Source organism: Eumetopias jubatus, unplaced genomic scaffold (genome assembly GCF_037043125.1).
Source record: "Eumetopias jubatus isolate StellerSeaLion01/CBP00866 unplaced genomic scaffold, mEumJub1_p1.0 scaffold_4, whole genome shotgun sequence".
Lineage (NCBI taxonomy): Eukaryota > Metazoa > Chordata > Mammalia > Carnivora > Otariidae > Eumetopias > Eumetopias jubatus.
The window spans coordinates 189,668,827-189,685,148 of NW_028274810.1; the positions used below are offsets into that span (position 1 = coordinate 189,668,827).

The window sequence follows — 16,322 nt, forward strand, 5'->3', positions numbered from 1 at the left end:
AAACAGTTAAAATTATCCTGAAGGCTCTAAAGTTTACTATGTACTTGTTAATCATTAGAAAATATTTTCTGTTATTAAAAGACAAAATAGACCCAATATCAGGTTTGATCTTGTTTAACAAAATCAGTGCTTTCCAGTTAGTTACAAATTGTATTTAGGTTTATTTTGTGGAAATATGTCATTTGATAATAATATCCTTTCTTGAAAATAAGTATACTTTGCTTATAAGTTGCATATAAACTAAATATATTAAATCACACTTTTCATGTAATTAAATCACATTTTAATATACTGGGGGAGCTTGCTCTTTTAATGATCCTGTATTAATAGATTGCTGTTATAAAGCAAAGAATGTTATTCCAGTAGAAATAATTAATATTTCTGTTTGTAAGTTTAAATGCTCATTTATAGGTTTTTCTTTGAGACGGGTGTTGTATCAGTTAGGAATTTTTATACTTCAAATAACAGAAAACCCAACACAGAGCAGCCTAAGTGAATAAAAGAAATCTATTAGTTCCCATGAATAAGGAAGTCTAGAAGACCTGGCTTTTAAATACTCTGAAATATTATCACCAAGGGCCTGCTTTCTCTCCCTCAGTTCTCTCTTCTACCATATTGGTTTTGACCTCAGATTCTTACATAGTGAGTCTCTCTGGCAGCGCCAGGCTCACCCTTTTTAGTTGGAAATGGCTGTAGATGTTCCATGTCTTCCTTCCTCTACACTACGTTTTCTTGGAATTAAAGACAGTTTCTATTTCTTGCAGAAAAAAAGAAGATCCTTTTTATTAGCTCTGATTGCAGCTGGGCCATCTTCCAAGGCACACAGCTAAGGAGGGATATATGTGGCTTCTTAGCAGGAAATTAGGGTACTTGGGCCACAGAGAGAGACAACGCATGCTACCTAGTGCTGCTCAAACTTTTCCAAAGTGGGGAGGGTCCTGATGAGAGAGAGGAAGGAAATGAGCTACAAGTACATTATTAAGAAATATGTAAGAATCACCAGGATCGCTAAAAACCTTTTATATGACACGGTGGCTTTTCTTAGAAATTTTTTGATTATAAATAAGAGCTATCAATACCAGTTAGCTATCAATACCAGTAATACTGGAGGTGAAGAGAAAAAATAGTTCCAGTCTGAAGATTACATAAAACCTTCAGTGCGTTTCAGTTTACTTGCCCATACTCTTCAAAACTCTTGAAAAGTAGAAGTGAAATTTGAGTTTTGCCTCTTCATTACCAAGCACAGCATTAGGTGCTGGAGATACCACACTGAATAAAATACGGACATGTAGACAAACAATTATAGTATGACAATGCTAAAGGACAGTCACATGGGAAGGACACCTGACTCAGCCTTGTGGGAACAGAAAGCTTCCTGGAGTTGGAGGTCATATCTAAGTTGGGAACTGAAAGGTGAAATAGGATGGAGGGAATAACGTTGAAGACCCAGGAATGACCCTGGGCATTTGGTTTCCTAAGTGGAGCGATAGTTGAACTTGAACACCTACTTAATGGCTGTGCTGCTTTGTGCAGGAAGCCCTGGGATGGAGGTGAAAGGATAAACAGTTTTTTTTTTTTTTTTAAGATTTTATTTATTTATTTGAGAGAGAGTACGAGTAGAGAGGGAGAGGGAGAGGCAGAGGGAGAAGCAGACTCTCCACTGAGCAGAGAGCCCGATGTGGGACTCAATCCCAGGACCCTGGGATCATGACTTGAGCCAAAGGCAGACACCTAACCGGCTGAGCCACCCAGGAACCCCAGATAAACAGTTTTAAAACAGTGTTCTGACTGTAGTGAGAGGAACGATTTGAGGAAGGGCAAAGGGTTGCCCAGCTTCTGTATTAGTCCATGTAATTGATAAGGGCAGCCAATCTAGGTTAGAGTCTGGGAAGTAGAGATAAGTGTACAAGTTCAAGAAAAAGGAGGCATGAATGAGACACTGTGACTGGTTCTGTTCAGTAGGGGAAAGTAGGATCCCCAGGCTTCTGCCTGTGTAGCTGGGTGGATGGGAACACAGGAAGAAGAGCAGTTTGTAGGGCAGATGGTGCATTCAGTTCAAGACATATTGAATGTGTGAGGCCTTTAAGATAAACAAGCAAGTTGTGATTTCTATTAGATAATTTGTACATAAGAAATCTAAAGTTCTGGCGAAAAAGAGCTGTGCTTGCTATAGAGGTCTGAATGTGATCGGCATGTGGACTGTCACTGAAGCCACAGGAGTGGATAAGGTGACAAGGACCAGTTGCCAAAACAGACCTACAGCTTTGGGAGGAGCAAAGGGAGAGGTATCCACAAAGGAGCTGAAACCAGATTGTGACATTAGAGGATGACCAAGAGGCTGAGCCCACAGGGAGGGGCAGAAATCATCAGTGCCTGTTACCCAGGAGAGCAAAGGCGTGCAGAGACTAAAGTGCCCTTGCATTGAGGGGAGGCTTGTGCTGACTTCAATGAGAACCATTTCACTGAAGCAGAAGTCAGATCATAGTGGGTAGAAGAACAGATAAGGGTAGAGATATGGGGACAGTGAGCACCCGCTGCTCCTGAGGAAGCAATGATGAGGAAGAGCAAGTGGGCTCAGGGAGGAGTTTGGATTTTTAGGTTGGAGGAGACTGGGGATGTTTAAAGCTTAATGGTAGGAAAAGAATGGACATACAGAGAGGAATAACTAGTAAAATAGGATTTCTTGTGGAGTTGGTGGGGACAGGATTCAGGCAGAGGTGAATGGAAGAACTCTGTTCTCTCTGGGAAGCGGGCAGTGAGGCCCTCTGCAGAGTCTGAGCTGAAGAGATCTGAGAATAGTGGGGGGAGTGGTGGGTTATTCTGGGCTGTGGTGGAGGGGCTGGGGAGCCATGGAAGAACTGTCAGTGCTGTCTCTGGGGAGTCTGAGTATAGGAGCAGACAAGGCATGCACTTAAATGTACCCAAGAGTGTAGTTTTGCCAGGTGGGCATAACAGGGACAAAGGCTGGTGATCTGAGCGTGTTGCAAAGAGAGTGGTGGGAGTAGCTGGCTGGCTTAATTGCACATGGAAGTAGAAGCAGGAAGAAGGCAGGTAAAGTTACCAGAGGTCTTAAGGTTATAAAGCAAACATAGCAAGAATTTTTGTGGGTAGAGTGGGTTTGTAGTCAGAATGGTAGGATTTGAAGTTAGGAATTTGGTGGTGAGGAAGTTCTGAGTAGTGATGAGGATCACAGTGTGGCTAAGAAACTGCACCCAGCAATGTCAGGGGCAGGGTTGGGAAACTACTATTCCTGCTCTTGTGATCACTGTCTAGCGAGACAACAAGAGCTGCACTTCCACCCAACAACAGCCCAAGATGGTTGAAGAGAAGAGAGATCACCATGCTAGGAAAGCCCAGGGAAGAAGAGAGATTCTGCCTGGTAGGAGGGCTTGCTGGAGAAGGCGGCATTTGGATGGGGTTTTTTCGAAACAGTAGGGTTTGCACTTTGAGAAGAGAAAAAGGTGTATAGATACAAGATACATTCAAACAAAATCATGGAGGTGAGAAGCTGGGAATTGCAGTCTGCTTTGGACATGCTGGCTCAGTTGGAAACTATATGGATGATTGCCTGCTGAGGAAAAAGCAGAGAGACTGTGAAGTCTCAAACTAAACTAGGAAAGCAGTGGTAGGAATGCAAACAATGTGAAAGATGCTCTAGAAGTGATGTAAGAAGCCCCGAGATAGTAAGAATGATGGAGAGGATGCAGCTGAGGATGGCTCAGATTTTTAGCCTACGTAGTTGAAAGGATAGCAATGAATAAAACATGGGTCTGATGAAAATGTCTTTGAAACTTGGTAGAGAAGATTTAAAAGACGTCCACATAACAACCAAATAAAAAAATAGAGAAATTATACATCAAAATTTAGAAATTCCTGTGCCTCAAATAACACACTCAAAAAGTGATGAGACAACCCATACAATGTGAGAAAATATTGGGAAATCACATATCTGATAAGGGTCTACTACCCAGAACACATAAGGAACTCTTTATAACTGAACAACAAAAACTCAAACAATCCAACTTAAAAAATGGACAAAGAATTCTAAATAGACATTTCTCCAAAGCAGATATACAGATGGTTAACAAGCACATGAAAAGATGTTCAACATTATAAGTTATTAGGAAAATGCAAATCAAAACCACGCAAGATACCACTTCACACCCACTGTAATCAAAGAGACAATAACAAGTATTGGTGAAGATGTGGGGAAATTAGAACTCTCATACATTGATGATAGGAATGTAAAATGGTGCAGATGCTGTGGAGAACAGTCTGACAGTTCCTCAAAAAGTTAAACATCGAGTTACCATTTAACCCACCATTTCCACTCCTAGGTGTGCAGGAAAAATGAAAGTCTATGTCCACACAGAAATTTGAACGTAGATGTTTACAGTAGTAGTATTCAAAATAGCCAAAAGGTGGAAACAACCCCAAAATCTATCAATAGATAAATGGATAAATGTGTTCTATCCATGGAACAGAATATTATTCAGCCATGTGAAGGAATAAAGTACGAATACACACTGTAATTTGGGCAAACCTGGAAAAGACTATGCCAAGTGGAAGAAGATAGATAAAAATCCCCACGCTTCTGATTTCATTGATGGGAAATGTCCAGAATAGGCAAATCCATAGATGCAGTAAGTAGTTCAGTGGTTTGCCCACAGCTAGGGGGAACGGGGAGCAAATGCTCATAGATAAAGGGTTTGTTTTTGAGTTGATCAAATGTTCTGGAACTAGATAGTAGTGATGGTTGCCCAACTTTGTAAATGTGCTAAAAGACAGAACTGTACACTTGAAATGTGAATTCTATCCCCATGATAAATAAAAAGACATCTACATAATGTAAGCTGAGGAGATGGGTTCGCTGCTCTAAGGTGAGTTACATCATGCAAAAAGGGAAGCAGGCCAATTAAAAATTCTGTCAGATAATTTTATTTCTAAGTAATCAACCTGTGTGTTATCATACCACTTTCTCTCTTCTATAGCACAGTTTCTCACTTGCCATGAAACTACTGAAGGAGCTTCATAGAGAGTCAAAAACAAGAGAGGACTGGCAGGTGAAATGGGTGCAGAGCTACTGCCGGCTCAGCCACAGCCGGAGCCAGGGCCAGAACTGCCGTGAGCAGATTCTCACGGCGCTGAAAACAATCTCCTTGCTGGGTAGGAGACTGTTCTTATCTATGTAAATAAGTTCAACGGTACTATTTTATATTATGTCTCTGTGTCTTTTAAAACTTCTTTTGCTGCTTTATCTAACATTTGGGAATTAAATCTTGTAATAATTTTATTAAATATTTGGAGCCAAGGTACTTTGTATCCTAATAATGCTATTGAATATGGTAGTTGGAGATTTTATTTCTTTACTGATCAAATAAAATTGAAATTAAGTTTTTTCTTTAATACTTATGCAAATTATGGGTCTAATAGTTTAATTATTTTGAAAACCTTGTTCACTTACAAAAATTGCCTTTTAAAAAATTGAACATGAAACACCTTTTTCCTCCTCAGCTTTTCTTTTTTTATAACATAGCCTTCAAAACTGAGGGGAGAAAAAAATTTCACTATGTGAGTTTTCGATCCACTCCACCTGTTTTGCTGCCCTATGTCCCAGGGTACATAGCAGCTCTATTACTGACCGTGCTCAAAACCATATGACAGGGAATTATATCAGAGTATCAGTCTCAGTAAAAATGCAAATAGGAGAAGCAGGCCTTCCATATTTATCAGGATCAGAAAATCATCCTTATGATTGCTTAAATATTTTTAGGGTTTTTGGATGGGGGGAATGGAGGAGAGGAGGAGAAGTTGGCTGATACTAAGATAACATTAGTACTCCTAATAATAATTCTACAGTTTTAGTAGTCACAGTATGGCTGTAGTTTGTAACTGTCTTGTGAAATAGTAGGGCCAGTAGTTTTGAACATGTATCTGAGGGTAATCTGGCAGAGTATTTTCATGGATGGATGAGCAGGGCAGAATGGTTGTTGGGACTTGCTGGGTGACAGCCCCTTCTCTTTTGTGCCCCTTCTCATACCTTCTCTGTAAGCTGCAGGCTTGATCAGGGCTGGTAAGCTCCTTCCCCAGAGTAAGACATAGAACTAGACCTTTACATGCAGCGGTATCTGTAGCTTTATCAGCTATAAATCACAGTAGCAACTTAAAAATCTACTCTGTTTATTAATGTACATGCACAAATGCATTAAAAAGAGACATTTTCTTTCCTTTATAATGGATTTAGGTGCTTTGACAAAATGCAGAATGATGGTGCTTGAATAAAAGTTTATTCCGTGTTTTAATTACCTTAACCTCTGTAGACTTTGATACAGTCACTGCTAACAAAGAACACTTTTCATTAATGTGAGTTCAAGAAATTCCCTAACCAATGTTTGAAGCCAATTTCTTATACTTACGAGATTTATTTTAATTTCTTAATAGAAAACAACTTTTGTACATTATGAGTATCTTTTTTTTAATTTATGGCATTCATTTATTTCTGAGAAAATCATGTGTGTGTATGTGTGTGTTTTTAATCCAACAGGTGAGAGCACATCAAGTTACTTAAGGAAAAATGTTCTGGCTTTCCATGACCAGAATATTCTCTTGGGTACAACTTACAGAATCATGGCTAATGCTCTCATCAGGGAGCCAACCTGCCTTGCTGAAATCGAGGAAAGCAAGGCCAGAAGAATCTTGGACCTTTCTGGATCCAGTTCAGAGAATGCAGGAGAGGTAACGAGTGAACTTTTTATGTTTGTGTGTTGTACGTCTGTAATGTGCAGCCTTCTAGCTACACAAAAGAAATAATGAGAAATGATGATTGCTTTGTGTTTTGAAAATGTATTTGACAGTTATGCACAGCCAAGTTTCTTATGTGGAAAACTGACATACTCCATGTGTTTCCTGCTTATTTGAATGATACAGATCGTTTTAGTATTAGAAGTGAGAAATTTGTGTTGGATTGACGTGGACAGTTCTACCAAGAATTTTGTTAGTGGATTTCACCACCAGTCGCCATTCAGATGTCCCATTAGCTGGTGGAGCAAACCAGCCTTTTCCACTTTTTTATGTAGTGTCTGCTTTGCCTAGCTTTTCTCAGATGATTTTGTATTTTCCATAGTTAGCAGCCTCTCCTTATCTCCCCATGCCCACCTCACTTTAGTTGTTAGCCTTGCCTTCTTCCTCCTCAGTGTTACTGCCAACATCTGTGCAGGGTGGTAAGGGTAAAGCACCAACTTCCATCTCTTCTTCAGTTCCTGACAGGCTGCATGACCCCCATTGATCTTTGGTGCCAGGTCTGCATGACTAGTGGACCGTCTGGGTTTTAAAAGTACTGAGGATCAAACTGGAATCGCTCACTGTTTCACAATCAGGGCAGACAGACTCCCTTTTCCATTTAACCAGCTTTCTGTGTTATATCATGGCTCACAAATCACAAGTATTCTTTCTGTATCATCACAAGTAGAAAGTAGAGTTCTTCCAGAAAACTTAAGCTGTACTTACAGATTTATAGCTGAGACCTCTGTGAATTCTAGGTGATTGCAGGTCTGTACCAGAGAGCATTCCATCACCTTTCTGAGGCCGTGCGGACAGCTGAGGAGGAGGCCCAGCCTTCCCTCAGGGGCCAGGGTCCTGTAGCCAGCCTCACAGATGCTTACATGACACTGGTGGATTTCTGTGACCAGCAGCTCCGCAAGGAGGAGGAGAGTGCATCAGGTGAATCACAAAAGGAAAAACCATTTAGTTTGTAACCGTGTGTTAGCCAAAGTCTTAAGACTTCTGTAGATACTTTAGGTTTCCTGTTTGCTTGTTTTTATTTATTTCTTTGTTTATTTAAAGACTTTATTTGAGAGAGAGAGAGAGAGAGTACATGTGCACATGGTGGGTGGAGGTGCAGAAGGAGAGGGAGAGGGGGAATCTCAAGCAGACTCCGAGCTGAGCTCAGAGCCAGACGCGGGCCCGATCCCACGACCCTGAGATCATGACCTGAGCTGAAATCAAGAGTCAGATGCTGATCCGACTGAACCACTCAGGAGCCTCTACTTGTTTTTTTTTTTTTTTTTTTTAATATTTTTATTTATTTATTTGAGAGAGAGAGAATGAGAGAGAGAGAGAGCACATGAGATGGGGGGAGGGTCAGAGGGAGAAGCAGACTCCCTGCCGAGCAGGGAGCCCGATGCGGGACTCGATCCAGGGACTCCAGGATCATGACCTGAGCCGAAGGCAGTCGCTTAACCAACTGAGCCACCCAGGCGCCCGCCTCTACTTGTTTTTAAATGACAGTTATTCTGAGATAATTTTGTCTTTTTAAGACAATGACATCTTCAAGCAATACGACCTGCATATAAACAGAGTCAAGCTATCTTGTCTTTCCATTTGCTTATAGTTTCTACATTTTACTTGTAGCTTTGGTAATATTGGCTATGTGGCCTGCCTCTTGGTCCTGAAATAAATTCAATAACCAGGAGCTGCTCTGCGTTCCCACCCAGCCCAGGAAGGAAACTCTGCTCTATGCAGAATGCATGATCCAACGAAGAGTTCAGCTTCAAGATGGAAGCTTTTACATATGGACCAAAACTGCATCTGGTGTTTGTTGATCTAAAGTACTTGTTAAAAAAGAGAACAGTGACATATTACAAAATATAAGCCCAAAAGGGAAATGTAGTCATTTCTTAAATTTATAGTTTATGTATGTATAAGTGGATATACTGACCATTGTTTTCTTCTCTCCTGTCCTTGGTAGTTACTGAGTCTGTAGAACTTCAGACATATCCAGCCCTTGTGGTGGACAAAATGTTGAAAGCTTTAAAACTGCATTCCAGTGAAGCCAGGCTGAAGTTTCCCAGACTGCTACAGATTATAGAGCTATATCCAGAGGAGACCCTGAGCCTAATGACAAAAGAGGTTAGTGTCTATATTCTAATGACGAGAACTTTACAGAACTTAGACATGTTTCTCTTTATATCTAAACACATCAGTATGTACACAATGCATATGTTAACAGGTTTTCCTAACCAGCATTGCATTTTATTATATTCTGAGAACATATATAACTTAAAGCTATAGAAAAGAGTGCTCACATTTACCCATTTTCCTCTGGGGGTGTTGATAAGAACATTGTGTCTGAACAAGGACCTTGGGAAGAGGAGGAGGTATGTCTGGGACAGAGGTGGGAATTTTCTATAGCACAGTTTGCTGGCCAGAATTACTAAGCTGTAGTCTGGAACATCTGTTGGTGCCTTATGCTCAGTTTATTATTTATCTCAGAGAGAGGGAGTACATTTCAGCTGCATCCCACCCCCGGTGACTGTAGTGCCTGTTGGCAGCACCACCTTCATGAGGATCCTGAGGCCTCCAAGCATGCAGTGAGCAACTAGGGTATGCGGGCACTCCCCCACAGTGTTCTGTTCACCACTTGTATGTCCCGTGCAGGCCCCTCCTGACACGGGGCTGCATCAGCCTACTGTCTTTCTGTTATTTGAGCCATCTGAAAAACTCCTTAATGACTTTTATAGATGTTTAACTGCAAAATAGGACCAGGCTTTGAGTCGATAATATAATAGTTCAAAAGGGTACCATAGCACTCTGTTGGCTTTACATAGTAAATTTTTAAACAGTGCTGGTCTCTGAGCTGTGGAGACTCAGTACCTGGCAGGGCTTTACTACATACTCTGACCCTCTTGTGGATTTGGAAGGATGGGATTTTTTTCAATAGGTCCTAAAAAGGGGATTAAAGTAACTTCAGAAATGTAATAGATAACATGTGTGTATGTTTTTCTTAAAAGATTAGTGAAGAAATGATTAAATAAATTATTATTTTAGTTTTCCCAAAATAATATTTATGTATGGTGAAGATAGCATTTCAAATTTGTGAGGAAATAAATGGAATGTTCAGTCAGTGTTGTTATGGCACCAGGGAATTGCTTGAGATGGGGAACTAACATTTATTGAGCACTCCCTGTGAGCTATGTGGACTGATGCCTTTTATCCCCACATACTTTGCTCTTTCCTCATTTAGTAGATGAAGGTAGGAAACTTGCCATGTTCACTCCTTATACCGACATTCCAAGTGCATCAGATTTTATCTTAAAATTAACACATTAAAAAAGCATTAGAGGAGGGGCGCCTGGGTGGCTCAGTTGGTTAAGCGACTGCCTTCGGCTCGGGTCATGATCTCAGGGTCCTGGAATTGAGCCCTTCATCAGGCTCCCTGCTTGGCAGGAAGCCTGCTTCTCCCTTTCCCACTCCCCCTGCTTGTGTTCCCTCTCTCTCTGTCTCTGTCTCTCTCTCTGTCAAATAAATAAATAAATAAAACTTAAAAAAAAGCATTAGAGGAAAAAAAAGATACATGAGCAAATTTTGAAAATGGCCTTGGAATAAAAAGACAAAATCCAGAAGCTATAAAGGAAAAGAATCAACACTTCCCTGCAGGGGAAAAAAACAAAAATATATACAAAGTTAAAAAAAAAAAACTGCCAGAAAAATATTTGCACCACATATTAGAGACAAAGAGCTGATGTCTCCCTCTAAAAAAAAAATAGACCAGTAGAAAATGGTCAGAGGAAATGCATGCATGATTTAATATGTAAGGAGAATAAAGATAGACCATTTACCCTTACTGATAAAGAAACATGAAAATTAAAATTATATCTTTTCACCTCTCAGATTGACAATAAATTAAAAAAATTCATTGTCTCCTGTGTTGGATTTGTAGTCAACTGAATACACTGTTTTTTAATTGAATATGTAATTGACATAACAGTATCATAAGTTTCAGGCATACAGTATAGTGATTCAACAATTCTGTGCATTACTCAGGGCTCATCACAACAAGTATAGTTACCATCTGTCATCATACCATGTTATTACAGTATTGTTGACTGTATTCCCTATGCTGTACTTTACATCCCCGTGACTTACTTATTTTATACTTGGAAGTTTGTACTTCTTAATCCCCATCAACTATTTTGCTCATTCTGCCACATCCCCCCCTCTGGCAACCCCTAGTTTGTTCTCTGTATTTATGCATCTGTTTCTCTTTTTGTTTGTTCATTCGTTCTTTAGATTCCACATATAAGTAAAATCATATAATATTTGTCTTTCTTTGTCTGACTTATTTCACTTAGCATAATACCTACTAGGTCCATCCGTGTAGTCACATGGCAAGATGTCATTCTTACATAAACCACATCTTCATCATCCATTCATCTATTGATGGACACTTGGGTTGCTTTTATATCTTAGCTATTGTAAATAATGCTGCAGTAAACATTGGGGTGCAGATATCTTTTTGAATTAGTGTTTTTGTTTTGAGTAAATACCTAGAAGTAGAATTACTGGATTGTATGGTATTTCTATTTTTAACTTTTTGAAGAACCTCCTTAGTGTTTTTTCCACAGTGGCTGCACCAATTTACATTCCCACCAACAGTGCACAAGGGTTCCCTTTTCTCCACATCCTCACCAAAACTTGTTTCTTGTTTTTTGATACTAGCTATTCTGACAGGTGTGAGGTGATATTTCATTGTGCTTTTGATTTGCATTTCCCTGTTGATGAGTGATGTTGAGTATCTTCATGTGTCTGTTGGCCATCTGTATGTCTTCTTTGGAAAAATGTTTACTCAGGTCTTCTGCCTATTTTTAATCAGACTGTTTTTTTTGGTATTGAGTTATTTGAGTTTCCATTATGCTTTTAAAAATAAAAATTTGAAAATCATTTTGGAGGGAAATCTAGCAGTGTTTTTTTTTACGGTTGTTAGTGTTCACACAGTAATGTTACTTCTAGAAATTTATCCTATGGGCACACATAGCACAAGTACAAAGAGAGAAACATGTAGAAATGTCTACTGTAGCATTATCTATAATAGCAAAACTTAGAAAATAAACTAAAAATTCATTATACATCAGTAATTAACTAAAACAGAATACTATACAGCTGTTAAAAAGAATGAGGTAAAGGGGCGCCTGGGTGGCTCAGTTGGTTAAGCGACTACCTTCGGCTCAGGTCATGATCCTGGAGTCCCAGGATCGAGCCCCACATCGGGCTCCCTGCTCAGCAGGGAGTCTGCTTCTCCCTCTGACCCTCCCCCCTCTCGTGTTCTCTCTCTCATTCTCTCTCTCTCTCTCAAATAAATAAAATCTTTAAAAAAATAAAAATAAAAAAATAAAAAAAATCTTTAAACTTAATACTAAAAAAAAAAGAAAAAAGAATGAGGTAAATCTATTCACCTAAGAAAAACCAGCAACAGTATATCTAGCCTGATTCCATTCTTGTAAAGAATGGATATTTGTGTACATACATACAAAACATCTAAAAGAATGAAATGGTGCTTCATCGGAATAAGAACTGAGAGAGGGCTGAGGGAGAAAAGATGTTTTATTTTAGACTTATGTCTGTTCTTATGCTTCTGATTATAGATATATATTTTTTATATTGGGCACATAATACTTATTATAATAAAACAGTGTTAAAAGTTTTATTCATTATTAAATTTAGCTCTCTTTGTTTTAGATTTCTTCCATTCCTTGCTGGCAGTTCATTGGCTGGATCAGCCATATGGTGGCCTTACTGGACAAAGAGGAAGCTGTTGCTGTCCAGCACACTGTGGAAGAGATTGCTAATAACTATCCACAGGCAATTGTCTACCCATTTATAATAAGTAGTGAAAGCTATTCTTTCAAAGATACTTCTACTGGTCATAAGAATAAAGAGTTTGTGGCAAGGTGAGTTGATCAAGTACTATAGGTTATAGGGTGTATTGGTAGAAGCAAACGTATGGGGGCTCAGTCAGTGGAGCACAGGACTCCTGGTTTTGGGGTCCAGAGGTCAAGCCCCATGTTGGGCATAGAGCTTACTTAAAAAAACAAACAAACAAACAAACACATGGAAGCTTGTGTTTGTCTTCAAATTAATTAGAGCCATCATTTAAAAAATAGAAAATCTTAGACATCTATTTGTTGAACGTATCTACCCCAGGTATGTTACTTGTCACAGAATTTCTTCCCTTTTTTTAAAAGATTTTATTCATTTATTTGAGAGAGAGAGAGAGAAAGCATGAAAGGGGAGAGGGTCACAGGGAGAAGCAGACTCCCCACTGAGCAAGGAGCCCAATGCGGACTCGATCCCAGGATCCTGGGATCATGACCTGAGCTCAAGGCAGATGCTTAACCCACTGAGCCACCCGGGCAGCCTCCTTTTTTTTTTTTTTTAAAGTAAACTACACCCAACGTGGGACTCCAGCTTACAACCCAGAGATCAAAAGTTGCATGCTCTACTGACTGAGCCAGCCATGTGCCCCTGAATTTCTTTCCTTTTTTAAAATACATTTCATCTTAGAATGATATTCATGAAACATTCTGTCTTATAATGGTAACAGTTGACAGTAGTAGCTGACTGAGGCAGACTAGATGAGATGCTTTTTGAAATCAGTTCCTGAAATTGTTCTTTAATTCAAAATATCTGGGAAGTCCCTCTTAATAAGGATTCAGTAGGCTGCCTGAAGTGCCATCCTTTTCATTTTTCCATTTGATGTATAAGTGGAGACTGTTGACATAACTAGCAATGATGTATTAGTTTTGCAAGAATACTTGGTAAATAATGGTGTTTTAGGCATTCTCTATTAAGAGCTTTTTTTTGTCATGAGCTCATTTGTCTTATTAGAGTGTTTGTTTCTGGGAAGACAAGAGTAAGACACCTCCTTTGTCATGGTTTGTGGTGGGTTGGCTGTGCCAATCCCATCTGCCACTGATGGTACACTGCCCACCCCCGGTGGTGTCTCAACACAGTCAACTGCAACATGATTAATTTTTTTAAAAAGAAAAAAGAGGGGCGTCTGGGTGGCTCAGTCGGTTGAGCGTCCAACTCTTGATTTTAGCTCAAGTCATGGTCTCAGGGTCATGGGATGGCAAGCCCGTTGTCAGGCTCCTTGCTCAGTCTGCTAGAGATTCTCTCTCTCCCTCTGCCCCTCCCCCACCTTGCGCACGTGCACGATCTCAAATAAATCTTTTTAAAAGAAAAGGGAAAGGTTTGAAATTGTGTTGAGAAAGTGACCTTTTCTTTTATAACATAACTTCAGAAACTGTATATATCAAATTGTGTACATCAAAATGTCAACATTTGCAGAGATTTGCTTTCCCCTTGTCTAAAAAGCTCACCTCTTGATAGAATACATACTTTGTACTTCATCTAATATTGAACAAAATTTTAAAATTGCTCCTTCCCTAGACTATTGGTAATATAGTTTTATATATGAATATAAATAATTGTATATAAATAAACTGTGGGCCTTGATCTTTGGAGGATGTTTGATTACCTAAACTTGGTAATTGTTTTATAGGATTAAAATTAAGTTGGATCAAGGAGGAGTGATTCAAGATTTTATTAGTGCCCTAGAACAGCTCTCTAATCCTGAAATGCTCTTTAAGGTAATGTAATAGCTTCTAGCTCATCAAACACAGAATTTGGATAAAACCTACTTGCAGTCAACTTGGTTTTTCTTTTTTTTTTTCTGCACAGGATTGGATTGATGATATCAAAGTCGAACTGGCAAAAACCCCTGTTAGTAAAAAAAACATTGAAAAGATGTATGAAAGAATGTATGCAGCTTTGGGAGACCCAAGGGTTCCAGGCCTTGGGGCTTTCAGAAGGAGGTTTATTCAGGTATGGATAGGTGGCAGCCTGCCTTTATAATAATGTAATCATTGTGAAGATCACTATTTATATTTGCTGGTTTGTTAATAATCCTGGTTTTAAAATGTCTATTAAATTTGTAAACTTTTCTTCAGACCTAATGCTTTCTGGGAGATAGTGATGCACATATTAGGTGAGATAGTGGCAGGTGGGGCAATAGATAAAACCATGGGGTTTTTATTGCATTCTGTTCTTCATGCTCATATTTTTAGATTTGAAGGTTATATGTAGTTTAATATATTAATTTTTTTTAATTTAAATTTTATTAGTTAACATATAGTGCACTATTGGCTTCTGGGGTAGAATTCAGTGGTTCATCACTTACATACAACACCCAGTGCTCATCACAAGTGCTCTCCTTAATGCTGTAGTTTAATATTTTTAATTCTCGTAACAATTTGAATGTTGGATCAAGAAAATATTTGTATTGTGTACAAGTTGATGACCATTTTGAGCCCTTCCCTCTGTCCAAGGCATACTCCTGGGTGCTACAGGACATACAAAGAGAAGACAGACCCAGTTCCTGAATTCAAAGAGATTGTCTGACAAATACAGTATATAAAAAACTGTGGCTTGAGAACAAATATGATACATGAAATCTGTTTCTGAAGTTGCCCTAGAGTTGAAAGGAAGAGAATACCCCCTCAGTTGGGAGGGAATCAGGAGAGCCCCTTGGAGCCAGTAGAGAACAAAATGAACATTGAAATGTCCAGATCTCACAGCACCATGCCTTGTGCTTGTTGCTCCCTTTACATGGGTTTACCTTCTCTCCGTCCATCTGGAGAACTCATGCTTAGAGACTTGGTTTATGCATCATTTCTCCTGTAGAGCTTTCCCTGAACCTCCTTACCCAACAGGATTTAGATACTCCTTCTCTGTTGTATAACACACCATATGTACACCTCTGTTAGCATTAATCACTGATTTTTGTTCTAATTTTTGTCAAATTACCTTTGTTTCATAAACTTCAAGAAATATAATAGCGTAAAGAGAAGTCCTGGTAGCTCATATTGCCAGAATTCTCAGTTTCACAGTCTCTAGTGCAAAGGAAGATCTTTGTCTCTTCTGGTTTTTTTAAATAACTGGTTTATTAAGATATAATTCACACACCCTATAATCCATCTATTTAAAGTATACAATGCGGGGCACCTGGGTGGCTCAGTCATTAAGCGTCGGCCTTTGGCTCAGGCCATGATCCCAGGGTCCTGGGATCAAGTCCCACAACGGGCTCCCTGCTCAGCAGGAAGCCTGCTTCTCCCTCTCCCACTCCCCCTGCTTGTGTTCGCTCTCTCACTGTCTCTCTCTCTCTCTCTCTCTCTCTCTGTTAAATAAATAAATAAAATCTTTTAAAAAAATAAAAAAAGTGTAGAATGCTATAGTTCTTTTTTGTGTTAGTTTTTATTATATTTACAGAGTTGTATAAATATTGCACATCAGTTTTAGAACATTTTCTCTTTTTTTAAAGATTTTATTTATTTGAGAGAGAGCGGGCATGAGTGGTGGGGAAGGGAGGATTGGGCAGAAGGAGAAGGAGAAGCAGGCTCCTCACTGAGCAGGGAGCCCAGTGTGGGGCTCAATCTTAGGACCCTGGGATCACAACCTGAGCCAAAGGCAGTTGCTTAACCGAGTCA

At 39.4% G+C, this 16,322-nt stretch overlaps 1 protein-coding gene across 5 annotated transcripts in view; it reads left to right on the top strand.

The window, feature by feature from the left end:
• Window positions 1–16,322, top strand: part of PRKDC (protein kinase, DNA-activated, catalytic subunit) — a 241,412-nt gene that overhangs the window by 209,741 nt on the left and 15,349 nt on the right. For 3 of the 5 annotated variants that reach the window (XM_028118983.2, XM_028118984.2, XM_088022831.1), the window contains exons 70-76: window positions 4,992–5,166; window positions 6,545–6,735; window positions 7,539–7,719; window positions 8,747–8,907; window positions 12,514–12,725; window positions 14,339–14,426; window positions 14,518–14,661. In XM_028118983.2, the coding sequence (XP_027974784.1) occupies window positions 4,992–5,166; window positions 6,545–6,735; window positions 7,539–7,719; window positions 8,747–8,907; window positions 12,514–12,725; window positions 14,339–14,426; window positions 14,518–14,661 (1,152 nt within the window). Of the gene's footprint in view, window positions 1–4,991; window positions 5,167–6,544; window positions 6,736–7,538; window positions 7,720–8,746; window positions 8,908–12,513; window positions 12,726–14,338; window positions 14,427–14,517; window positions 14,662–16,322 lie in introns of those variants that run through there. The other 2 variants (XM_028118985.1, XM_088022832.1) reach the window with 2 other exon arrangements.